Source organism: Oryctolagus cuniculus, chromosome 21 (genome assembly GCF_964237555.1).
Source record: "Oryctolagus cuniculus chromosome 21, mOryCun1.1, whole genome shotgun sequence".
Classification (NCBI taxonomy): domain Eukaryota; kingdom Metazoa; phylum Chordata; class Mammalia; order Lagomorpha; family Leporidae; genus Oryctolagus; species Oryctolagus cuniculus.
The window spans coordinates 29759880-29785307 of NC_091452.1; the positions used below are offsets into that span (position 1 = coordinate 29759880).

General features: G+C 57.3%; 2 protein-coding genes across 7 annotated transcripts; one reads left to right on the forward strand and one right to left on the reverse strand.

The window, feature by feature from the left end:
* Positions 1-1628: 1628 nt before the first annotated feature.
* On the reverse strand, positions 1629-17966 carry LRRC74B (leucine rich repeat containing 74B). Its single transcript, XM_008251876.4, has 9 exons — positions 17767-17966; positions 17010-17152; positions 16516-16648; positions 15417-15623; positions 11482-11591; positions 10513-10628; positions 7841-7919; positions 6340-6435; positions 1629-3957 (listed from the first exon to the last, which is right to left on the reverse strand). The coding sequence occupies exons 1-9, from the start codon at positions 17909-17911 to the stop codon at positions 3805-3807; spliced, it is 1182 nt and encodes a 393-aa protein (XP_008250098.1). The 5' UTR covers positions 17912-17966; the 3' UTR covers positions 1629-3804.
* Positions 17909-25377, forward strand: P2RX6 (purinergic receptor P2X 6). 6 transcript variants are annotated; one of them, XM_002723453.5, is made up of 12 exons: positions 17909-18770; positions 19261-19411; positions 21424-21495; positions 21756-21831; positions 21951-22044; positions 22155-22235; positions 22336-22477; positions 22555-22664; positions 23682-23775; positions 23889-23954; positions 24103-24180; positions 24309-25377. In XM_002723453.5, exons 1-12 carry the CDS (start codon positions 18481-18483, stop codon positions 24429-24431), a joined length of 1377 nt encoding a protein of 458 aa, XP_002723499.2. In that variant the 5' UTR covers positions 17909-18480; the 3' UTR covers positions 24432-25377. The 6 variants fall into 6 exon arrangements, with proteins under 6 accessions (XP_002723499.2, XP_069922029.1, XP_069922027.1 ...); XM_070065928.1 differs by having other exon boundaries at positions 22639-22664; XM_070065926.1 differs by having other exon boundaries at positions 23682-23954.
* The last annotated feature ends 51 nt before the right edge of the window (positions 25378-25428 follow it).

Sequence of the window (25428 nt, forward strand, 5' to 3'; positions counted from 1 at the left end):
GGGCCAAGGCTCCGGATCCTGCTTCCTATTGGCTGATGCGCGGCCAGCGGATCTGTGGCGCCTTCTGACTGGGTGTGGGTTTGGCGGGAAGGGCGCGGAGTGGCCGACGGCTGCACAGACCCGGGGCCTTCCGGGGGCATCCTCGGACGGTGAGGGCGGAAGCGCTGTGGTGGAGCTTGGGGCGTTGCCGGGCACCCAAGCCCCAGGTGTGCGATTGACTGGAGCAGGAGGAAGTGGGCTGTCCACCCGCTCCCCAGGCAGCCTAGGCTGTTCGCCTCCAGGCTCCTCGTTCGGTCTTTGCAGACATGGCCGCCTCCCAGAGGTCTACATCCCTGTGGACCCAGTCCTGGCACCCTGCTCTCTTTTCTCCCAGCAGGAAAGCCATTCCCGTTCAGCACTCAGGAGACCGGCAGGGTTTGATCGCTGCTTTTAGTGAGAAGGAATGAGTGTCCGGGCCACAGGAGCGGGAGGGTACCCCCTACTCCCAGAAGATGGGGTGGGGTGGGATCGAGTGCCCGCTTTGGTGGACTTCGGAAAAATTGTCAGATTTTTTTCGATTCTTACGGATCATCTTAAATTTATTTATTTTTCTTTTTAATTTGACAGAGTTAGTGAGAGCGAGAGAGAGAGAGGTCTTCTTTCCGTTGGTTCACTCCCCAAATGGCCGCCACGGCCAGCGCTGCGCCGATCCGAAGCCAGGTGCTTCCTCCTGGTCTCCCACGCGGGTGCAGGGACCCAAGGACCTAGGCCATCCTCCACTGCCCTCCCGGGCCACAGCAGAGAGCTGAACTGGAAGAGGAGTAACCAGGACTAGAACCTGGTGCCTATACGGGATGCCGGCACCGCAGGCGGAGGATTAACCTAGTGAGCCACGGCGCCGGCCCCAGGCAGAGACGTAACTACTTGAGCCATAACCTACTGCATCCCAGGATCACATTAGCAGGCAGCTGGATTGGAAGCAGAGTAGCCGGGACTCGAACCAGCACTCTGTTATGGGATGCAGGTATCCCAAGCAGTGGGTTAACCCACTGAGCCACCATGCCTGTTCTACTTTTCCTTTTATAAAATTTATTTATTTAAAAGATTTTCATTTTGTTTGAAGGCAGAGAGACATCTTAAATCCACTGATTCATTCCCCACATGCCCACAACAGATGGGGCTGGACCAGGCCTAAGTCAGCCTGGAACTGCATCCGGGTCTCTCAGGGCCCCAGTTCCTGAGTCATCGCTTGCTGCCTCCACAGGTGCACATCAGGAACAGCTGGATGGGAAGCAAGAGCAGCTGGGGCTCACAACAGGCACTCCTAGGCCGGCGCTGACCCAGCGTAGCAGGCAAAGCTGCAGCCTGCAGTACCAGCATCCAATATGGGCACCGATTCGAGTCCTGGCTGTTCCACTTCTGATCCAGCTCGCTGCTGTGGCCCGGGAGTGCAGTAGAGGATGGCCCAAGTCCTGGGGCCTCTGCACCCACATGGGAGACCCGGAAGAAGTCTCTCCTTCTCTCTGTGTGTAACTCTGACTTTCAAATGAATAAGTCTTTAAAACAAAAACAAAAACAAAAACAAAAACAGGCACTCCTATACGGGACATGGATATTATAACTGCTTTGTCAAACACCCAACTCCAGTCTTTCCCTTTGAAATGCGGCTTTATTGGAATACAATTTACATACTGTACTATTTGTTCATTTAAAGTATACAGTTCCATTGCTTTTACTATATGCACCACAGAACTGTAGAGCCATCACCATAGTCAATTTTGGAACTTTTTTTAATTTATTTTTTAAGGAACACAAATTTCATAAGGACAACATTAGGACTATAGTTATTCTTCCCACCATACCCCCCCTCCCACCTACACTCCACCCCTTCTCCTCCCCCTTCTCTCCTTCCCAGTCCCATTCTCCTTAAGATTCATTTTCGATTAACTTTGTACACAGAAGACCAACTCTATATTAAGTAAAGATTTGAATAATTTGCACACACATGCACACACACAAAAAACTGTTTGAGAACAAGTTTTACAGTGAACAGTGCACAGTGACTCCTGGTGTTTAACAATTAACACTCTTACGTATGACGTCTGGCTCCTGACATGAGCTGCCTAGGCTATGGAAGCCTTTTGAATCCACAATAGAACTTTCTTTTTTTTTTTTTTTTTTTTTTTTTTTTTTTTTTTTTTTTTTTTTTTTTTGACAGAGAGAGAAAGAGAGAGAGAGAGAGAGAGAGAGAAAGGTCTTCCTTTCTTTTGGTTTACCTCCCAAATGGCTGCTACAGCTGGGCATTGCGGCTGGCCCGCTGCGCCAATCCGAAGCCAGGAGCCAGGTGCTTCTTCCTGGTCTCCCACATGGGTGCAGGGCCTAAGCACTTGGGCCATCCTCCACTGCCTTCCCGGGCCACAGCAGAAGGCTGGACTGTAAGAGGAGCAACCAGGACTAGAACCTGGCGCCCATATGGGATGCTGGTGCCGCAGGCAGAGGATTAACCAAATAGAAGTTTAAAAAATGTATTTACTTGATTCATTTGAAAGGCATAGTGAGAGAGACAAAGAAGTCTTCCATCTGCTGGTTCACTCCCCAAATGTCCACAGCCATCATGAGCCTGGAACTCCTCCTGCGTCTCCCACATGGCTGGCAGGGGCCCAAGTACTAGGGCCATCTCCTGCTGCCTTCCCAGGTGCATTAGCAAGGGGCTGGATGGGGAGCAGCACTCCGACATGGGATGCCATACGTAAGTGGTGGCTTAACCCACTGTGCCGCAACACCAGCCCCTGGGCTTTCAGTGAATCATGACTGATTGCCTCCCTAAAGGGTTGTGCCAGTCTGTGGGGAGCAACTCGGACTAGACTAAGTTACTCGAATTAAGACTTATTCTATGCATCTGCTCTCCCACAATATGGCGCTGGGAGAGGAGTAAACAGCTTCTACGCAGCTGCCTCCAGTTCAACCAATAAGCAGCAGGACCTACTCCTGATTGGAGGAGAGCAGCGTACTTGGCGTGTGGGTAGCAGAGTTGGGATTGGTGGAAGAGGACTATAAAGGAGGAGAGAGACAACATGCACCAGGAACATCCGGGTAACATCTGAGCAGCCCCCGAGAGAGCCGGCTGGCGGTGTGCCGCTCCCCCGCGGAAGTGGGGAAGGTGGCAGGGGGAACCGCCCTTCCACGGAGGTGGAAGGGATGGCAGCCAACCCAGGAAGAACCAGCAGCAAACCCGGGAAGGGCCGAGCAGACAAAAGAACAGCGCAGGGTCCTGTGTCGTTCCTCCACGAAGAGGGGGAGCGACATAATGGTGCCGTGACTCGGATAGGAAGCCTAGGAGGCATAATGGTGCCGTGACTCAGATAGGAAACCTAGGCAGGGTTTAGTGTCGTTCCTCCGCGAAGAGGGGGAGCGACACCAGTCCACATTTGTTTAAGTAGCATTTGGAAATGCTAGCTGCACACTTCCTTGGAGATTTCCAGTCTCCCCAGCTGGTCAGGACACAGACCCCAGGAGGACAGAGGCTTCCTTGGGCGTCCGCTGTTCTGTGTCCAGCACAACGTGCAGCACGTGGGAGGGGTTTGTGCTGTGTGAATGAGAGCGAACAAAATCCCAGACGATCACCAGGAGGCACGGGGCAGAGAGGAGGGTACGGTGTCCCAGGGACTGCGAACGCCTGGGAGCTTAGCTCCCGGTGGACGGGGTTGGGTGGGTGGGGGTCTCTTTGTTGACACAAGTGTGGGTAGGGTGTGGGCGGTGGAGGAACCCTGCACGTGGAGCAGGAGGCGGCTGATTGGAGGAAATGAGGCCACGCTGCACAGTCACTTAGGGGACGGACGCTGATAGGGAGGGTCTGAAGCCGGGCGGCGATTCCTTCTTAGGCTCCGCTCGGCGAGCACCAGTCTTGATGCAAAGGCCTGGAAGGGTGACCCGCAGCGAGCCAGCGAGGTCGTCAAACTCTCTGTTCACCTGGACATCCTGAGGAGAAACCGTGACAAGGCAGTGGGTGTATTGCTTTCAGAGAACTTGACTTGTTCTTACACACACGCGCACACACACACACACACACACACACGTCTCCAAGAGGCTCTCTCTGGGTCATTTCTCTCCTTTGGGTGACAGTCACATATTCCCCAAGCCACGGGGACGGGAAAGGGGGGCTCTCCTGAGCTCTGTTCCTTCCCCCGGGGGTGGTTATGGTGAGCGTGTGCTGTCTGTGAAACCACACTGCAGGTGTGTGCGCTTTTCAGCATACTTGTGCTTCTCAATTAAAAAAAAAAAAGGGCTGACTGTGGCACAGCAGGTTAAGCTGCTGCCTACAACACCAGCATCTCAGAAGATCTCCAGGTCCAGTGCCGGCTGCTCCACGTCTTATCCTGCTCCCTTGCTAATGAGCCTGGGGAAAGTAGCAGAGGATGGCCCAAGTACTTGGGCACCTGTCACTCATGTCCGAGACCCGGATGGAGTTCCTGGCTTTTGGCTTCAGCCTGGTCCAGCCCTGGCTACTGTGGCCATTTGGGGAGTGAACCAGCAAATGGAAGATCTTTATCTCTCTGTGTGTAATTCTGCATTTCAAATAAATAAAATAAAAAAATTTTAAGTAAAGCGGTCGAGGAGAAGGCAGTAAGCACTGTCTTCTCTGTGAGTGCCTTCCAGGGTCTGTGCCCTCAGCTAGTGACTCACAGTGACTCTTGGGGGTGGTGTCAGTTCCACATCACATAAAAACAAGGGTGGGGGCCGGCTCTGCGGCTCACTAGGCTAATCCTCCACCTGCGGCACCGGCACCCCGGGTTCTAGTCCTGCTCGGGGCGCCGGATTCTGTTCCGGTTGCCCCTCTTCCAGGCCAGCTCTCTGCTGTGGCCTGGGAAGGCAGTGGAGGATGGCCCAAGTGCTTGGGCCCTGCACCCACGTGGGAGACCAGGAGGAAGCACCTGGCTCCTGGCTTCAGATCGGCGCAGTGCGCCGGCCGTGGCAGCCACTTGGGGGGTCAACCAATGGAAAAGGAAAACCTTTGTCTCTCTCTCTCTCTCACTGTCTAACTCTGCCTGTCAAAACAACAAGAACAACATCAACAACAAGAACAACAAAACAAGGGTGGGGAGGGGCCATTTTGCTTAGCAGGGAAGGCACCCATGTCCCACGCTGGAGCTCCTGGGTCCATTCCCAGCTCTGTCTCCTGCCTCTAGTTTCCTGCTAATGCAGTCCCTGGGAGGCAGTGGAGATTGCGCTACAGCTCGGTCCCTTCCACCCACAGGAAAGGCCTGGATGAGTTCTGCCTCTCAGTTGTGGCATTTTCGGAGTGAGTCACCAAATGGGAGCTCTGTCTCTGCCTCTAAATTAATTTTTTTTTGGTGCTGGCACTGTGGCTGAGCAGGTAAAGATTCCATCTGCAGTCCTGGCATTCCATAAGAGTGCTGGTTCGAGTCCCGGCTGCTCTATCTCCGACCCAGCTCCCTGCTAATGCACCTGGGGAAGCAGAAGATGGCCCAAGTACCGGGGCCCCTGCACCCACATGGGAGACCTGGAAGAAGCTCCTGTCACCTGGCTTCAGATTTAGCCCAGCTAGGGGAGTGAACCAGTGGATGGAAGATCTCTCTCTCACTCACTTGCTCTCTGTATCTCTGCCTTTCTTTTTTCTTTCTTTTCTTTTCTTTTCTTTTTTTTTTTTTTTTTTTGACAGGCAGAGTGGACAGTGAGAGAGAGACAGAGAGAAAGGTCTTCCTTTTGCCGTTGGTTCACCCTCCAATGGCCGCCGCGGCCAGCCCACCACGCTGATCCGAAGGCAGAAGCCAGGTGCTTCTCCTGGTCTCCCAGAGGGGCAACCGGGACAGAATTCGGCACCCTGACTGGGACTAGAACCTGGTTTGCCGGTGCTGCAAGGCGGAGGATTAGCCTAGTGAGCCATGGCACCGGCAAAGCCTTTCAAATACATAAATCTTTTTTAAAAAATTTAAATGCAAAATTGAATTGTAAAGGGGACCCAATCTCCCTCACAGTCACAAAGGAGCGTTTTCACCATCACAGTCTACTTGCAAGCAGTCCAGGCCAGGAGCAAAGACAAGAACAGCTTGCACGGTGCTGGCCCTGCAGACCAACGAAGGGTGGCATCGTGTCCCCAGAATCCCACCTTTTCTCACTCAGCCAATGAAGAACTCAGGCAGGGGCCCAAGACAAAAACCACAGCAGGGTCAGCCCAGAGCGGGAGCAGGGCTGGGGTTGGCACGCCCTCACCGCCTGCCTGTGCCACGCTGTGTCGTGGGCAGAGCGCTTCATTTCTCTCACCCCCACTTTCTTCCTCTGAAACAGACCTCCCCGGGCTGTAGGGAGCATCAGAGACCAGGTTTACGACAAAGCTCTTACAGAGACGTCCAGCAGTTCAAGGGCAGATGCAGGGTTGTCCCGGACAGCCTTGAGAAGACCGAAGCAGCCTTCCGTGCGCACAGGGTTCCTGGTCACCTAGGAAACCCACACAAAACAAAGGCAAGCGGGGTTGGGGCAGGCTGGAGTGGGGCGGGGAAGGCTGGCCCCAGGTGTCTCCGTGGGGCCCAGTGCCCTGGATGAGGCTGCCGGGCTGGGGAGGAGAGGCGGGAAGCGGACACCGACCGAGCACCCACCCAGTGTCTAGCTCTATGTTGGGCACCGAAAATACAGACACAAGAAGACGCTGTGGCCCTTACAGAGCTCACTCACGGCCGGGGAGAGGAGAACAGGGCGCACCACAACAATGCAGTGTGATGCGTGCCCTTCTACCCGGGAGAACACACCTGAGGTTACAGGGTTACAGGTGAGGTGGGTGTTTCAGCAACAGCAGCCAGAGCAAAAGTGCAAGTGAAAAACAGCACCGTGTGTGTGTGTGTGTGTGTGTGTGTAGATTTCTGAGCAACTTGGCATGAGAACCGTGAACTTGGGAGAGGTTGTTAGCAGGACCCAGATTCCCACAAGCCCTGCTGTGATTCATCCAGTGGGGACCTGCTGAAGGATTTAGTGCGGGGAGTGACTGGGAGGTGGGAAAGTGAAAAGAGGCTGGAGCCCGCAGCCTGAGCACTCACTCTGTAGGAGGGGACAGGCTAGGAGGGAAGATGGGGTGGGGTGGGGGGATGGGTCCAGCCCTGGGCCTCAGCTTCCATCCTGAGGAACGGCAGCCCTGAGAGCAGTGATGGGTTCAGGCTGGCCTCTCAGAGCTGACTTGACGGTGGCACTTTAGAGGGGGACTGTCCAGTAGGTGGCTGGGAACGCAGATCCGGGCTTGAGGGTGAAGTCTGGATTCCTGCTGTGGGGGAGGTGGGAGAGCTATGGCGAAGCCCGAGGGTGGGCAGCGGAGGGCAAGGCAGAGCCGGATGCCCCTGCAGCGGGCGTGACTGTCCCCCAGCACGTGCTGCTGGCACAGTGGTCCTCCCACACCCATGCCACCCTCACCTGGCTCCTTCCCTTCTCTGTCTCAGAACCCCTGCTGGGCACACAGGACCTCAGGGAGGCTCTGAGCAGTGCCCAGCAGTCAAGACTGGCCCTGGCTTCCATGGGGGTGTGCAGGAAAAGCAGCGAAGAAGACGGGGCAGCACGGGGAGCCCCAGCCACCCTCCGCATCTCAGCGGGCTGGGGAGCAAGCGCAGAGAGGAGGATGGGGAGCCACTGTTCAGGGCGGAGAGAGGAAGACAATGAAGAACAGTCACTGGCCCGATGGCAGGTGGGGGTGTGGAGGGCAGGGGGAGGAAGCGGCCCCAGGAGGAAGCCAGAGACCACCCCCACTACAACTTGGACCCTGGAGCCTGTGTACCCCGCCCTTTTGCTACCCTTGGGATGGGGGGACGTGGCAGGGGAGGGATCGGGGTGTTGGGGCCTCCCCACTCAGATTCCCACTCACGACAAGAATCCTTAGGGTCTGGTTGACCCGGAGGCCCAGGCCCAGGCTCTGGGCTCCAGCTGCAGAGATGCGGTTGTTGCTGTAACAGAAGACAGTGGCGCTGAGCCCCCTGGCCCAGGGTCCCCGCTGGAGCTGCAGCCGAATCCAGCAGGTTCACGTCTACATTCTAGGCCTCTGTCCACCCCCAGGGCTTCGGCGGCCAATGTGGAAAAGATGGCCAAGATGTTGCCTCCCAGGGTGCAGGGGCTCTCAGGCAGCAAACGCACGCAGAGGCCTGCCCGCCACCCTCCTGCCCCAGGTCTCCACCAGCTGCTGCTTCTGGCCCACTGAGCTCATTAGGCCCGCCCACATGCTCTGGCCCAGCTGGGCCCGTCCCTGTCACCATGACAGCATCTGTTCTGGAAAAACACACGGCTTCCTGTCCATGTCCTTTCCTCCTGCTGGACCCAAACTGCAGATCTCAGCGCTGCTGTGAGTCACTTTGTCTTCGGAGCCACTCCCACTTCTTTTTAAAGATTGTATGTATTTCCATTTTACTTGAAAGGCAGACACACACACACACACACACAGCTTTCATCTACTAGTTCCCTCCTCAATTACCTGCAATCACCAGGGCTGGGCCAGGCCAAAGCCAGGAACCCAGATTCTCCATCTGGGTCTTCTGTGTGGCTGGCAGGGACCCAGAAGTCCTTGGCCATCACCTGCTGCCTCCCAGGCACACTGGCAGGAAGCTGGATCAGAAGCAAAGGAGCTGGCACTCTAACGTGGGATGAGGGCGGCCCAAACAGGGACTCCATCCGTCCAACTCCCACTTCTGTACCTTGAATCTCAGCATCTCTTGTGGAGGCCAACAGCCTTGGCTCATCCCATGGGCAAGAAGAGGGGGCAAGATCAAGGGGACCTCCTTGCCCACAGGGGAGGGGCATGGCCTGCCTGGACTCTGTCTCTTTCCTTCTCTCACGCCCCATTCCTCATCCCTGTCCGTGGTTACCTGCCAATGCTGAGACCCCATTTGACTGGGAAGGGTGCCTCACACAGCGTAGGCACCTAGCCATCACATGTTTTCTGTTTTGTTTTTTATTTATGTATTTTATTTGAAAGGCAGAGTTACAGAGAGAGAGAGTGAAAGAGACAGAGACAGAGATGTTTCATCCACTGGTTCACTCCCCAAAAGACCGCGACAGCCGGGGCTGGGCCAGGCTGAAGCCAGGAGCCAGGAGGTTTTTTTTGGGTCTCCCACATGATTGGCAGGGGCCAAAGCAAGTTGGGCCATCCTCTGCTGCTTTTCCCAGGCCATGAGAAGGGAGCTGGATGGGAAGTGGAGCAGCCGGGACTCAAACTAGCGCCCATATGGGGTGCCAGCGCTGGAGGCGGCCACTTTACCTGTTATGTCATGAGGCCGCCCCCTCGCATGTTGAGGCAAGCACATGCACCAGCCACATGGCGGGCCCTGCCAGGCCTGCACTGAGACCTGTGACGATGCGTCTCGCTCACAGCTTCGTGACCCCCACCTCTACTTCAGTCACAAGTCTCAATGTGTAAATCATGAGGTTGAGTAAAAAAGACAGAGCTGGGTACTTAGGAATTGTGGCTCAAGCCCCATCCTGGGTAGACTGTGGTTGATCTGGAAATTAAAGAGATTTGGTGTGGGGGGCTGGCTCTGTGGCACAGCGAGTTAAGCTGCCACCTGTGATGCTGGCATCCCATATTGGATACCAGAGCACCAGTTGGAGTCCCAGCTGCTCCACTTCCAATCCAGTTCTCTGCCAATGCACCTGAGAAAGCAACAGAAGATGGCCCAAGTACCTGGGCCCTTGCCACCCATATGGGAGACCCATGTGGGAGACCAGGTTTCTTCCTTTGGCCTGGTCCAGCCCTGGCCATTGTGACCATTTGGGGAATGAACTAGCAGATGCAAGATCTCTCTGTCTCTTCTGCTGTCTCTCTCACTCTGCCTTTCAAATAAATAAAAATAAATCTTGGTGTTGCGGCACAACAGGTTAAACCACTGCCCATGAGACCAGCATCCCTTATGAGTGCTGGCTCCAGCCCCAGCTGCTCCACTTCTGACCCAGCTTACCTGCTAATGTGCCTAGGAAAGCAGTGGAGGAAGGTCCAAGTGCCTGAGCCTCAGCCACCCATGTGGGAGACCTGCATGGAGTTCCTGGTTCCTGCCTTGAGCTCGGCCCAGTCCTGGCTATTGTGGGCATTTGGGGAGTGAGCCAGCAAACGGAAGATCTGTCTCCTCGTTTCTCTTTGTTACTCTGCCTTTTTTTTTGACAGGCAGAGTTAGTGAGAGAGAGAAAGACAGAGTGAAAGGTCTTCGTTTAGTTGGTCCACCCCCCAAATGGCCACTATGGCTGGCACGCTGCGCCAATCCGAAGCCAGGAGCCAGGTACTTCCTCCTGGTCTCCCATGTGGGTACAGGGCCCAAGCACCTGGGCCATCCTCCACTGCCTTCCCGGGCCACAGCAGAGAACTGGACTGGAAGCGGAGCAACCAGGACAGAATCTGGTGCCCCAACCGGGACTAGAACCCAGGGTACCAGCGCCGCAGGTGGAGGATTAGCCTAGTGAGTTGCGACACCGGCCTGTTACTCTGCCTTTCAAATAAATAATAAAAAAATTTTAAATGGCCCTGGGGTCCCTGGGGCAGCACCTGGTGCTCCTCACCTCATGTTGAGTTCCTCCAGCACGTTGTTGGTCTTGAGGGCCTCACCCACTGCAGAGGCTCCAGGGTCCCCAAAGCCATTGTGTGAGACATCCAGAACTTTAAGGAAGATGTTTGCCTGGAACAACAAAGAGCAGGCCACAGGGCCAGATCCCACCACGGAAAATGCCAGGCTGGCCACGACCCTTGAGCTCAGGAGGCCCGAGGTACACAGTGTGGAAGGACACTGCCCCCCCTGCCCCCATTAGCGTGGCTCGGACAGTGGTGAGCAGATCTGAATGGCCCCAACAGGGGATGGCGATGTGTAGATGCGACGGACCACCCAGAGACCAAGCAGCTCCAGGTCCCGGAGACACAGTGATCAGACTCCACACCCACTTGGGGTACGGAGGGCAGGGCCCTGGGACACAGAGCAGTCCCAAGGGCCCAGCAGAGGCCCCAGGGCAGGGATGTGCACTCTGGGAAAACAGCCTCACCTGCCGCCTTGTGGGACAGGGCAGCAGCTGTCATTCTCCAAAGATGACCCCACAAAGTTGGTGGCACTGGGGACACTGGAGGCACCTTGTGCCACCCTGGCAGGCTGGAGCCACCCATGGCCACAGCCCGTGAGCAGCAACATCCAGGGAGTAGGTGGGATGTCTTGCGAGGCGTTCAAGGGAACACGGGGGACGTCTTGTTGGGGTCGCATCTGCATCGGCCCCAACAGTGAGCCTGCGTCACCAGAGTGCACAGATGTGTCGCAAAGTCTGGGAGAGGGGCATGACACACAGTTGGGGACCCTTGGGTGAATGACCTATTACAGTCCTTAGATGGGAGCAGAGCAAATTAAAGTTCCCTAAAGAAAAACCCTTTGAGCTCTGTTGGAAGAACCAAGGTTCCTTTCTGAAGAGTGGCAAAGACAAGCAGCTGGTCCCTGGGACACTTGCCCCAGAGGGCATGCCTGAGGGACCACCTACACGTGGGCCTCGTACCTCTAGTGCCCTGGCAAATGCTACGGCTCCCGGGCCTCGGAGGTGATTCCAGCTTAGGTTAAGCTCAGTGAGTCCTGTGTTTTCTGCCAGAGCTGGTGCAAGGGTCTCCCCTTTAGAAACAACAAGGGAGACCTTCTTAGTCACTCTGTCCATTCCTTCAGAAAACCATACTGCCGGGGGGTCTTTAGCCTAGCGTTGGAGACACCCACAGCCTGGGTTCAATTCCTGGCTCTGGCTCCAGTTCCAGAGTCCGGCTTTCTACTAAGGCAGACCCTGAGAGGCAGCGGCTGATGGTTCAAGTGCTTGGGTCCCTGCCACCCCTGTGGGAGACCAGGATTGAGATCCTGGCTTCAGCCTGGCCAGACCCCAGCTGTTGCAGGCCACTGCAGAATGGGTCAGTAGCTGGGAGTTCTCTGTCTCTACCTCTCAAATACATTTTTTCTTTTTTTTTTCTTTCTTTCTTTCTTTCTTTCTTTCTTTCTTTCTTTCTTTCTTTTTCTTTTTCTTTTTTCTTTTTTCTTTTTTTGACAGGCAGAGTGGACAGTGAGAGAGAGACAGAGAGAAAGGTCTTCCTTTTCCATTGGTTCACCCCGCAATGGCTGCTGCAGCTGCTGCACCGCGCTGATCCAAAGGCAGGAGCCAGGTGCTTCTCCTGGTCTCCCATGGGGTGCAGGGCCCAAGCACTTGGGTCATCCTCCACTGCACTCCCAGGCCACAGCAGAGAGCTGGCCTGGAAGAGGAGCAACCGGGACAGAACCGGTGCCCCAACTGGGTCTAGAACCCGGGGTGCCGGCGCCACAGGCAGAGGATTAGCCTAGTGAGCCATGGCGCTGGCCTCAAATACATTTTTTTTAAAGAGACCTTGGGGCTGGCACTGTGCCGTAGTGGGTAGAGCCGCTGCCTGCAGTGCCAGCATCCCATATGGACGCCCGTTTGAGTCCCAGCTGCTCCACTTCCAATCCAGCTCCTTGCTATGGCCTGGGAAAACAGTGGAAGATGCCCCAAGTCCTTGGGCCCCCGCATCCAGTGGGAGACCTGGAAGAAGCTCCTGGATCCTGGCTTCGGATCAGCCCCGCTCTGATCGTTGCAGCCATCTGGAGAACGAACCAGTGGGTAGAACACCGTGGCCCCCACCTCTGCCTCTCTGTAACTCTGTCTTTCAAATAAATCTTTAAGTGGGAGGGGGGGCGCTGTGGCTCACTTGGTAAATCCTCCGCCTGCGGCGCCAGCATCCTATATGGGCACCAGTTCTAGTTCCAGCTGCTCCTCTTCCAGTCCAGCTCTCTGCTGTGGCCCGGGAAGGCAGTGGAGGATGGCCCAGGTGCTTGGACCCTGCACCCGTATGGGAGACCGGGGGGGAGGCCCCTGGCTCCTGGCTTCGGATTGGCGAGGTTCCAGCCATTGTGGCCATTTGGGGGGTGAACCAATGTCAAATAAAGAGAGAGAGAGAGAGAGAGAGAGAGAGAGAGAGAGCGCTTGGGCTGGGAGACCTTGGAGTGCTGGAGCCGTAGTCTGGGTGAAAGGTGACAAAGCTGGCACATGTGTGGTGTGGATAAGGTAGAGATGATAGAGAAAGCAAGGGGATGGTGCTGGGCAAAGAAACCCTGGGGGAGAGTTAGCCTGTAAACCAGGAAGCATCCCAGCCCCGGGTCTGCTCTCCCCTCTGTCATCACTCGGCCAGTCTGACCTGCTCCCCGTCCCTGTACACCAGCACTGCGCCAAGAGCCCTTCATCTGTGCAAGAGCCAAGCTCACGCCTTGCCCGCCCAGCCCCACGTCCACCGTGCTCCCACTCTTCCAGGATCCGACTCATCGCTGCCTGGCCGGTCTCTGCCCCCAGGCTGGGAGTCCCTCCTCCTGGATCTGACCCAGCACAGGTCTCATGAGATTTGCTTGAAAAGGAAAAAAGAAAAAAGAAAAGAATGCAAGGAAGAAAAAAACCGATGGCTCAACCAGAGCTGGGCCAGCTGCGTGGCAGCTGACGCTTTTAGCACCTTGGAGAGCTCCCTGCACTGCAGAGGGAGGGGAGGACTCCGCCCTGGCCCAGGGCGCCCAGGATGGGCCCCGCATCTGATACCTGTAGGCTCTCATACCAGGGAAGCTTCCTGCTTCCACAGAATTGGGAGGGGCGGCCAGCGGTGCCCCCTTTTGCGGGGAAGCCTCTCCTTGGCTGAATAGCTGAAGGGTGAGAAGGTTCTTTCTTCCACAGGCCGAAACCCTGCCAGTGCTTGGTCTCATGAGCCCTGAAGCCACCCTTTGGCAGCAGCAGCACTGTCACCATGGATCAAGCCTCTCACCCCCAGGGGAATTGGGCCCAGCCACAGAACCCCTCTCAGGAAAACAAGGGGGCCGCATGAGCCCATCCTTCCCCCAGCCCCACCCTGCCTCCCCCCACCCAGTGCATGCGTGTGAGTTTTTGCAGCAGTGGCAGGATCTCTGCCCACACACAGGCCTAGAGACCTCGAGAGACACCTCTATTTATTGTAGCCAAGTCTCTCAAGTCCGCCTCTCTTTCATTTCAAGACTCCCCGCTCTAATGTTCTCAGACTGGCTCTGGAAGTTTCTCACAGGCCAAGGCTTGTGCCGCCTACCTCGTTCAGAGCAGCCTGAGACAAAGCCGCTATTCTTGGATCTTCCACATGAGACAATTCTCCTGGGACATCCATTAAAATGCAGATCTACAGGCACTTCCTCAACAGTATGGTTCAGCTGGTCCAGGGCCCAGGATCCTGTATTCTTAATGCAGGGTCCCAGGTGGATTTTTTTTTTTGGATTATTTTATTTGAAAGGCAGAGTTAGACATACACACATACACAAACACACACACACAGAAATATCTTCTATCTTCTAGCTCACTCCCTAAATGGCTCCAACACCCAGGGCTGGGCCAGGCTGAAGCCGGGAGCCAGGAGCCAGGAGCCAGGAGCGTCTTCCCGGTCTCCCACATAGGTGCAGGGTCTCAAGCACTTGGGCCATCTTCCGCTGCTTTTCTCAGGTGCATGAGGGAGCTGGATTGGAAGTAGAGCAGCTGAGAATCAAACTGGCGCCCATGTGAGATGCTAGCATTGCAGGTGGCACTTAATCTGCTACTCCATAGCACTGCCCTCCCTTTTAAAGAGAATCATTTTATTTGAAAGGCAGAGTTACAGAGAGAGAGAGAGAGAGAGAGACAGAGACAGAGACAGAGAGAGCAAGCCACCTTCCATCTGTTGGTTGACTCCCCAGACAGCCGTGGCTGTGCCAGGCCAAAGCCTGAAGCCAGGAGCTTCATCTGGGTCTCCCATGTGGGTGCAGGGGCCCAAGGACTTGGGCCATCTTCCACTGCTTTCCCCAGGTGCATTAGCAGGGAGCTGGATCAGAAGTGGAGCATCTGAGACTCAAACCAGAGCCCATAAGGGATACTGGTGTTGCAGGCAGCAGCTTAATCCATTATGCACAACACTACCCTTTCCTCTCTCCTGCAGGTGATTCTTATGATTGATTGGAACATCTGGGGATGGGCACGTAGCAGTACATATTCCTGGCAAAGCAGACAGCCTGTGCAAAGGCCCTGGGGCATGAGAGCAATGAGATAAAGGAGCTCCATCCAGGTCTCTCACAGCACTTGGGGTAGAATTTCACGTCTTTTGCCCTGTAGCACCTCTCCCCTTGCATCCTCCCCCACAGCCTGGCCATGACCCCCTGGCTCACCAGCCTGGTCTCACTGGCGTCTGTCTGTCTGGGAAACAGGTCTGGATGTCCCCATTCTTCTGCTTGACTGATCTTGCTACGGCTGATTCCTTCCCAGCCTGTATCATTTCGTCTTAAGCGTCCCTCCTTAGAGAGGCCTCCCCAGACATCCCTTTAAAACCAGGGACTCCCTGGATTCTCCTCCAGGACCAAGGACGATGAGCTCTGATGCTCCACGGTGACCTTGGGCTGCCGGGTGTTTGTTACCTGCTTGCTCATTCAGTTGGTTATAGCTGAGGTCTAAGAACTTCAGGCCTGTGTGGGCCAGCAGGAGCTCAGCAAGATACCGGGCCGCCTGCTCCTCCAGCCCGTTTCCTGCCAGCCACAGCTTCTGCACACTCTGGTTCCCTGAGAGGCCGGCACAGAGAGCCTGGGCCCCTGCTGCTCCCAGCTGGTTCTCAGACAGGTCCACATCTGAGGGCCGACAGCATTCTCTGGTCAGTGGGACGCAGAGGCACAGGAGCCACCCTCCTCCACCTCCCTCCATTCCCCCAACCCTCCAGGCTGGAGGCAAAGGGAGACCCTGTGCGGTCGGACTGGTCTGGGGTTGCACGGTGGTCGTGTCCCCCATCAGCTGGGTCCCAGTGGACCCCTGATGCCTCCCTCCCTATGAGTCTATGAGCTGTTGTGTCAAGGGTTAAAAGCACCTGTCAGGTGGTGCTGTGGCAGAGGCGAGCCACCCCGCTGACAGCTGGCTCCCACAGCGACAGCAGCCACGCACAGAGGCCCCCACAGCCAGAGGCCAGCAGGCATCGGCCGGGTGGCCGAGCACAGGGCGCGCATGTGGATCAGCTGCTCGGCTGACCACTTCACAAACACAGTTTGGCTCCATGTTCACCACAACCCCGAGGGCTACGTGGTGTACTTGGAGCCATTTTGCAGGGTGGAAACCAAGGCTCTGAGAGTTCAAGTGGCTTGTGCATGTCACCCCACACAGCAGTGGCAGAGCCAGCATTTGGATTTGGCCCCACTGAACCCCTACCTTGTGTCCCCTCTCTCACCATGCCCACCCCATTCTCTCTGTCTCCAAAGACTCTCGCACCCCACACACAGGCACTGGGGGACCTCCAGATGCTGAGGTGCTGGCCAGCAGAGGAGGGGTTGGGTTGGGGTCCAGACTGGGTGCACTGCCGAGAGCCTAACTCCACCCCATGTGCCCCACCCTGTGATGAAGCCCCTCCCCCTGTCCCCAGCAGCACCAGCAGGGCCCAGATAAGAAGGCCTGGCTTAGGGGCTGTGTGTGGGACTGCATCTCTGAGCAATGGGAAGACTAAAGCCCGCCATCGGCCCTCAGCACAGCACCTACCACAGATGCTACTGGTTTTGCTCAAGGCACCTGCCAAGGCCTTTGCACCGGCCCCACGGAGTCCATTGTCCCGAAGATCCAGACGCTTGACGTAAGGGATGGAGGCCAATGTGGGAGCCAGGGCGCGGGCCCCCTGGGACGGAACACAGGGGTCTGAGGGGCCAGACACAGCTGCCCACTACCCAGCCTCATATACCCAGGGCTCGGTCCATTTGACGCCTTGCAACTGAGAACTGTCCCCTTCCCATGTGCCGTCTCCCAAGGGACCCCTGCTTCTCCTTCCATAAGGCACCCCAATCTCACATCCTGGAACCAGGCTCCCCAGCCCTCTCACTGATCCGTCACAGCCTCGGTCCCAGGTCCCTGGCACAGAGGAAGTGGGGAATGTGGGTTGGACTCAGGTGTGGGATGGGCTCATGGAGGGGCACTCCCGCTGCTCTTGTCTCCTGGGTCCTTCCTCTCCAAGCCTGGCCCCGGGTTTCTTCCAGGGGTACCTGGGGCCCCAGGCCACGGTGCCGCAGGTTCAGCTCTGGGGTGTTCCCTTGGCGCAGAAAGCAAGAAGCAGGCACAACGCCATGGGCCCGGCAAGACCTCAGGTAGAGGGTGTCTCTGGCGAGTTCTCCACTCCCAGGGGTGCCTGAAAGAAGACAAGAGGACCACGGTGGACTCCCTCACAGGTCAGCCACCTGCCTCCTCCCCTGCCCTCTGTGATTGAACAGCCTTTGTTTCCCGTGCTAGTGGGACTGATTGTTCCATATTACAGATGAGCACATGGGGGCTCAGAGACAGCAAATCCCTTCCCCAGAGTCGCCCAGGCAGTCAAGAGTCAGGATAGGATTAGGATTAGATCCCGCCTGCCTGTTGTGTCTTCCTCACCTCCTCCTGCCCCCCCAGTGCAGACCACCAGTGTTTTACGGACAGCTGTTGGGGTGGGGTGGTGGGCTGGACACTGTAAATTCTATCTATCAGCTTAGTTCTTCCTGCGGGTTCAGACAACCCAGCTCTAAATCCATCTCAGGGCGGGATCCCCCTTCGGAGCACTGTTCGTGCACTCTGCGTTTAGGCGTTGTTCTAGAAATGGTCCAGCCGGGGAGAGCGCGGGGCCGCGGGGGCCACCGGCTGTCCGGAAGGGGCCCCATGCCAAGATCCGCTCCTGACGGAACAGGGGTCTCCAGCGCGCCCCCCGCCCCACCACGGAAGAAGCTCTCAAATGAAACAAGTCTGCTCCCACCCCCCAAGTCTAGGGGGCACCTGCTGTCTCCAGATCGGAGTCCGAATCCGGGCCCTCCTCGGCCTCCCTGAGCCCTGCCACACGCCCAGCGCCCGACACCCGCTCTTTGTCCCGCTCTTCATCTTCTCCAGGTCTCTCACAAGGACCCCTAATCGCTGCGTCCATTCCGCAAGCTGCCAGAGGCTGGGAGAGCGCGTTGCGTCGCGTCGCGCCTAGAACTCTGCCCGGGGATGTGGGCGGGCCCTGTGGCAGCACTGACCAATAGAATATGGCGTACGGCGAACGGGTTCCCTCAGCAGCCAATAGCGATGCTCCTCCCGCCTCCCGGGCGCCGGTCGCCCCGGCAACCGGGTGTTGTAGGTTGCGGACCTACGACACCCGGTTGCGCTGCCTCCCCAGGGCGGCTAAGACCCGCGCGGCTGACCAGGCAGAAGGCTGGGTGCCTTGCGGGCGTTTGTTCTTCCCGCCTCCCTGTGAGGTTCAGCAGCGCCCCCCTTTATGGACTGGGAAACACGCCTGACTCCCCAACATTGCTTGTTGACCTTCAGAATCTGCACGCTCAGCGGTCACTTCTTCCTGGTGCCCTCCGGGGACACGAGAGGACAGCCCCCTTCTGGGCTCCTGCAGCCCCCATGCCCTCCTCTCACGGCACTTAGAACACCTGTCATTCCCTATCTCAGGCACGGAACTGCTCCTCTCTGCTCCCAGGGCCCCACAGAGGGACTCTGCAGACGATGGGAGACCCAGGGCAGCTGGGGCTTGGGACTGAGCCCAGAACTCTTGGTCGAGGCTGGTGTCCCTTTAACAGCGTCTGGCCTGGCCAGCCTGTTCAGCTGCCTGCAGCTGCCGTGCTGACTCATGTGTCCCGGCAGCCGGCAGAGGCTGAGAGCATGGGCTCCCGGGGGGCTGTGGCTTACTGGGGGCTTCTGGATTACAAGACGGAGAAGTATGTGATGACCAGGAACTGGCGGGTAGGCGCCCTGCAGAGGCTGCTGCAGCTGGGAGTTGTGGCCTATGTGATAGGGTAAGAGAGACTGGCTGCTGGCCAGGTTGGCACGAGGGATCAGGGCTGGTCCTGCGGGGTTGAGACTGGCTCTCTAGGGGCCTGGACTGGTTGGTGTAGGGGTGGCAGGCGGGCAAGAAAAGCGATCCATCCATCCAGAGGCCAGTGGGATACAAGAGCGAGCTGCCCGTGTGGGTCCTGCTGCCTCACCAGGGCCTTGTCCCCAGCCCTGTGCCATTGCTGTGGGTGCAGAGTAGAATTGGCTGCACTGCAGGGCAGGGGTAGTCCAGGGACACCAGCAGCTCTGGCTGGGGATCCTCTTTAAGGAGGGAACTGGGCATGTGGGGTGATGGAGAAGGCTAGAGAGCAGGCAGGGACTCGCAGTACTGGGTTGGCAGCCTGTAGAATATGTGTGTGTGTGGGGAAGGGGGCTGAGTGTGTAGGGCCCAGTCCTGCCACGCTGTTCCAGTGTGCCGGGGACACACAACCCTGCCTGTCACCTCCTCCCCAGGTGGGCCCTCCTCACCAAAAAAGGCTACCAGGAGCGGGACCTGGACCCGCAGATTTCCGTCATCACCAAACTCAAAGGGGTTTCTGTGACCCAGATCAAGGAGCTGGGTAACCGGCTGTGGGATGTGGCTGACTTCGTGAAGCCACCGCAGGTGGGTTGCCGCGGTGCTGCTGCCCTAAGAATCTGGGAATGCATAGGCAGGGGCCAAGGGGACCGGGATCGGGAGGCAGGCCCTGAAGCTGCTTTGACAAAGGCTGTGTCTAGAAAGGAGCAGAGAGTCCAGAACGCTGAGACTTGAGCTCCTGGTACAGTGGGAGGCCAGGGCCTGGAGCTCCTTGTAGCGCCCATCCGTGACCTGGGGTACCGCCGTCAGGTGTGCCCCTCCCAGCCTTCCATCTCCCACCAGCTCGTCCAGGGTGCCCAAATTGTCACCCCACTGCCACGACCAACACACCTGCCCCGGCCAAGGGCAGCTGCCTTCTGCGGTCCAACCATGACCCATGACAAATCACTTCCCCTCTCCTGGCCTGGCCTGTCTTTATCCAGTGAGGGCTGTGACACCCACCTGTGCCAAACCCAGACCCACAACCTAACCACAACACCTTCCTATTCCTCCCAGCAATTTTTTAAAGATTTATTTATACCTTTGAAAGTCAGAGTTACACATAGAAAGAAGAGATAGATAGAGAGGCAGAGAGATAGAGATAGGGATAGAGATAGAGATAGAGATAGAGATAGAGATAGAGATAGAGATAGAGATAGAGATAGAAAGAGAGAGAGAGAGAGAGAGAGAGAGAGGTCTTCCATCTGCTGGTTCACTCCCCAACTGGCTGCAACAGCCAGAGCTGCGCCAAACTGAAGCCAGGAGCCAGGAGCTTCTTCCAGGTCTCCTACGCAGGTGCAAGGTTCCAAGGACTTGGACCATCTTCCACTGCTTTCCCAGGCCATAGCAGAGAGCTGGATCGGAAGTGGAGCAGCCAGGACTTGAACCGGTGCCCATATGGGATGCTGGCACTGCAGGCGACGGCTTTACCTGCCACGCCACAGCACCAGCTCCTCTCCCAGCACTTTTCACTGCCACCTCTCCAGTGCCTGGATGAGACTGTGGTCTCCTGGCGGCCCTTCACTTCTCCCCTCTGCCCCTAAGTGCACGTCGCACAGCAGCTGGATTCAAGTTTTACCCTGGATAGCATCACACAGCCTGATAATCGCATCTGCTTTCTAGCTGCTCATGGCAGGGTTGGGGAACGTCCAGTCCATGGGCCTCAGGTGGGACTTGGAATTCAGTACGTGGGCAGTGGGCTGATTTTTAAGTTGATCATTTTGTGCAGTCCGTGAATAATGTTGTTATAAATATCCAAGTCCCTCCCATGCCGGCTGCCACCCAGGCCCTCCGTGACCTCACTGCTGCCACGTCCTGCCTCCCTGTGCCCTCGTCACTGCCCCTTCCTAGGGGTACAGTCCCCAAGTACATGACACTGGGGCGCTGGCCCCCTCCCTGCGCATCTTTGGCCCCCCAGGCAGCGGTCTCCATGTGTTCTCTTAGTCCTTGCTGTCCCAGTGCTGCCTTGCGTGTGATGAAGGCCCAGTCCCCTCTCGCCTGGGAGGGTGCCTGGCCCAATACACCTCTGTGTCTCCAGTGCGTAGGAGCAGGAAGGGCTCTCGGCAAATTCTGGTTGGGTAGATGACGGTGATCATGAGAAATAATCTTTCTCTTTTTAAAAAAATATTTATTTATTTGAAAGACAGAGTTACAGAGAGGCAGAGGCAGAGAGAGAGAGGTCTTCCATCCACTGGTTCACTCCCTAGATGGCTGCAATGGCCAGAGCTGGGCCAATCCAAAGTCAGGAGCCAGGAGCTTCTTCCAGGTCCCCCCTGCAGGACCAGGAGCCCTAGCACTTGGGTCATCTTCTACTGCTTTCCCAGGCCATAGCAGAGAGCTGGATCAGAAGTGGAGCAGCCGGGACTCGAACTGGCGCCCACATGGGATGGAGCATGGCCCCGAGAAGGCATCTTGTCTCCCAGAGAGGGACCTAGGCATCTGCCACCACCTGCCTCATCAGAGGCACTCTCTCAGGGCATGGGGCCCAACCAGGCTACCAGCTTCTGTCTTCTCCAGTGGATGCAGCCACGCGGGGGCTAACCCTGAGACTCACCTCCTAGGGAGAAAATGTGTTCTTCTTGGTGACCAATTTCCAGGTGATACCGGACCAAGTTCAAGGCAGATGCCCAGAGGTAAGCTTGCCCAAGAGCTTTCCAGTGGGTCTCTACTTCTCCTTCCACGGGAAGGTGGACCAGAAACACAGAGTATCCAGGCAGGCACTCTGACATGGGATGCGGGTGTCTCAAGTGGTGTGATGCCCACCCCCTTTTATTTGCATCCTCCAGCTTTTCCATGTGCCCCCAAGCTCAGGGTACCCTTGGAGGCTAAAGGAGGGAGACAGCTGAGACATCGCCCTGGGCCCTTGGTGACTCTGCTCTCTCACCCACCTCAGCATCCCTCTGTCCCGCTGGCTAATTGCTGGACCGACGAGGACTGCCCTGAAGGGGAGACAGGGACATACAGCCATGGTAATGAAGACTCCATGTGTCTCCCTGTTCCATCTATACCACCCTCCTCCCCACTACCCAACACCCACCCTGGCTCCTGTAGAAATTTCAGAGCCTAGAATTCATCTTGTGTTTTCAAGGCATCAAAACGGGCCAGTGTGTGGTGTTCAATGGGACCCACAAGACCTGTGAGATCTGGGGCTGGTGCCCAGTGGAGGGTGACACCGTGCCTAAGTAAGTCTCCCACCATCCCTCCAGGCAGCCCTGGACCCCTAGGACAGGGCCCCCCCCCCGGGGGGGGGATGGGATGGGTAGTGTCTTTCACCCCTCTCCTCCACCTGCAGGAGGCCCCTGCTGGTCCAGGCGGAGAACTTCACCCTGTTCATCAAAAACACCGTGACCTTCAGCAAGTTCGACTTCTCCAAGTGAGTGTGAGCAGGTCCCAGCTGGCCCCAGACCCTCTAAGGCTGGCCCCCCACCCCACCCCACCGCTGCCTTGTCTGATCCCCTCCTGGTCCCTCCCAGATCCAATGCCTTGGAGACCTGGGACACCAACTATTTCAAACACTGCCGCTACCATCCACACTCCAGCCCCTACTGCCCCGTGTTCCGCATCGGGGACCTTGTGGCTGAGGCCGGGGGAGACTTTGAGGACTTGGCGTTGCTGGTGGGTCTGTGATGGGGGCAGGGTGCTGGGAGGGCTCCAGGCGCTCCGGCTGCTGGAGCAGGGGTCGCTGTGTGCAGGGCGGCTCCGTGGGCATCAGCATTCACTGGGATTGCGACCTGGACGCCGGGGGTTCAGATTGCTGGCCCCACTACTCCTTCCAGCTGCAACAGAGGAGCTACAACTTCAGGTGTGGCCCCTCCCCCACTGCCCTCAGTGCACATGTGTGTCTCCCTCCCCCTGTGTTCCTGTAGGGGCTAGGACAGCCTGCAGCCAGGGCCCAACTCTCTGGATGCTCCACTGTGTGGGCATGCTCTCAGCCCCAGGGCCCCCAGCACAGGTCCTCTCTGGTATCCCCCTGAGCCCTCCACCCCCTCCATCCCCACCCTGCGCCCAGTGTGGACCCTGGCACAGCCCCTCCTCCACCTGACTCTGGCATTTTCCCTCCAGGGCACAGGGGCCTTTCATTTCTGTCTAAAACATTCCTTCTGTTTTATCCAAAAATTTCCCAAAGCCTACAGCAAACTTTAAAGATTGATACCATGAACCTCCTCTGGACTAACTGGGATTTCTGTTGGTTTTGTTTTACCATGGATTGTGCCAATAACAGTCCTACATCTGTTTTCCAAGGATGCACTCGACAGATCTCAAAGTGCCTTTATTATCATGTCTTGGATACCACACACTGCATACATGCATACCGCATCGTACATGTGCACACGCATGTGCCCATACACACCAGTGTACACAAGGCCACCAGGTTTGGGGAAGATACCCTTTGACGTAGATCATCGTGCCCTGCCTGTTGTCGGCTAACCCAGCCCTTTGTAACCACATGGGGGTGGCTCCCCCAGTGCTGCACTTCCTCGGCCACATCCTGGGAGGGGGTTCATTTCCCTCCAGTTCCTGGGGAAGAGTGAGTTCCCCACCCCGGGGGAGCCCTGGGCCTGCCCCCACTCCAACCTGCCTTTCGTTTCCCATCCCCGGTGTGTGCTAAGGGCCCCTTCTGTTCCCTTGAGCCCTCAGCAGGCAGGGAGAGGCAGGCCCTGGTTTGCTTTCTTCCATGCCCTCAATCATGGCAGAGGGCCAGGACTCAGGCATGAGCTTGGGGTTCCTGGAACCAATGGATAAGTAACACCTGGGAGGACCAGCCTGGCCTGGACGTGCACAGAGTAGGTGACCAGGGCCCCCTCTCTCCTGCCCCCAGGACAGCCACTCACTGGTGGGAGGCTTCAGGTGTGGAGGCCCGGAGCCTGCTCAAGCTCTACGGAATCCGCTTTGACATCCTCGTCACTGGGCAGGTAGGGACTGGGCTGGGACGCGGTGTGTGTGGTGGCGGGGGACAGACAGACATGGCTGGAGGAGGCGTGGGCCATTGTCATAGGCCTCGAGCCTTAGCCCAGCCCTCTGTCAGGCAGGGAAGTTCGGGATCATCCCCACGGCCATCACAGTGGGCACGGGAGCTGCAGGGCTCGGCGTGGTGAGTGTGACCGCTGTCAGAGCTCCCTCTGGCTGCAGCCAGCATTGCTCCAGTCTGCTGAGCACACTGACTCCGGGTGAGAGCTGGGGAGATGGCAGGAGGGCTGGCTGAGGGACCAGGATGGGGGTTGTCCCTGCCTCTTGCCCAGGTCACCTTCCTCTGTGACATGCTGCTGCTGTATGTGGACAGAAAAGCCCATTTTTACTGGAAGAAAAAGTATGAGGAGGTGAGCGTGGGCCTGCAGCTCGGGCTGCATGGCTGGGTCTCCCCCAACCCCACCTCCGGGTTCTGCGCCAGCGGGACGGGGAGCAGGGAGGGGATGCTGGGTCCTTGACCCATTGTCTTTGACCATAGGCAAAAGCCCCAAAGATGACTGCCAAGCCCGCATGGATCAAACCTGCTTTCTCACTCGGAGCCCGGCCGCCCAGGTGCCCAAGGCAGGCCTCAGCGCCTGCCCCCAGGCCAGCCCATTCCTGAGCCTGTACTGTCCCCTGCTTGGGTGCTTGGGGGTTGGGGCCCTGCCTGGGGGACCTCAGGGACAAAGCCCCTATAGGAGTGTGGTGGGGGGAAAGGGAAGAATTCTCCTCCAACTCCTGGACTGACCGTCCCTCTGGGGCCTGGGGAAACACAGAAGCCACGTTTTTGTTTGGAGGAGAGCAGTGGAGATGGGGTCGGCCATGGAGACGGTGACAGGTAGAGGGCCACCCCTCCCCCAGCTGATGAGTGCCAGGCAGTGGGGCCAGAGTTGGCAATCCTTGGCTCCTTGGGGACCTCCTATATGCCTCTTTGGAGACCCCCAACTCCTTAGAACCTGCACACCACCGGAGTTCCGGCACCCTAGGGGTGGGAGACTGTTCGTCTGGGGTTCATTGCACTCTGGGTCACATCTAGGAACCTGTCAGGGCAGCTGCCCACTCTGCCTGTGGGAGGTCCTGACCCTGACCTTGGGCAGAGCAGAGTGGCTGGATGGAACGTCCCCAATACAGGACATAGAGCTCCTCCTCAGGCTGGCCAGGTTCTGGCACTGGAATCCCCCTGGTGTGGGGGGGGGGCAAGTCCTACCAATCTCCCTGTGCCCCCCAACCCATGGTCCAAACTCTCACTTGATCCCAGCGTGGGGCAGGGATTTGGGGGGTACCCACCCCAGAGAGGTGAGGGGCTGCCTTCTCCTGCTGGGGAGGGCACCTGCGAGGGGTGGAGTCACCTGGGGCTTGCATCTGGACTTTTCTGGCACTTGCAGCCTCTGCAAAGCCCTTAGGCTCCCTGCCACCTTCAGTCCCCTGAGACTCATCTCTAGGGAAGCAGGCTCTGAGGGGCTGGGCATGGGGCGAAGCCTCCTGGTTCCTGGAGGCAGGTCACATGGCCCCATCATCCTCTGGGAAAGCGGACGTCACTGCTGGAGTAAAGTGTGCCAAAGCCAGCAGCTTCCTGTGTCATCCTTGCGGGCCGGGATAGGAAGGGGACACGCCAACTG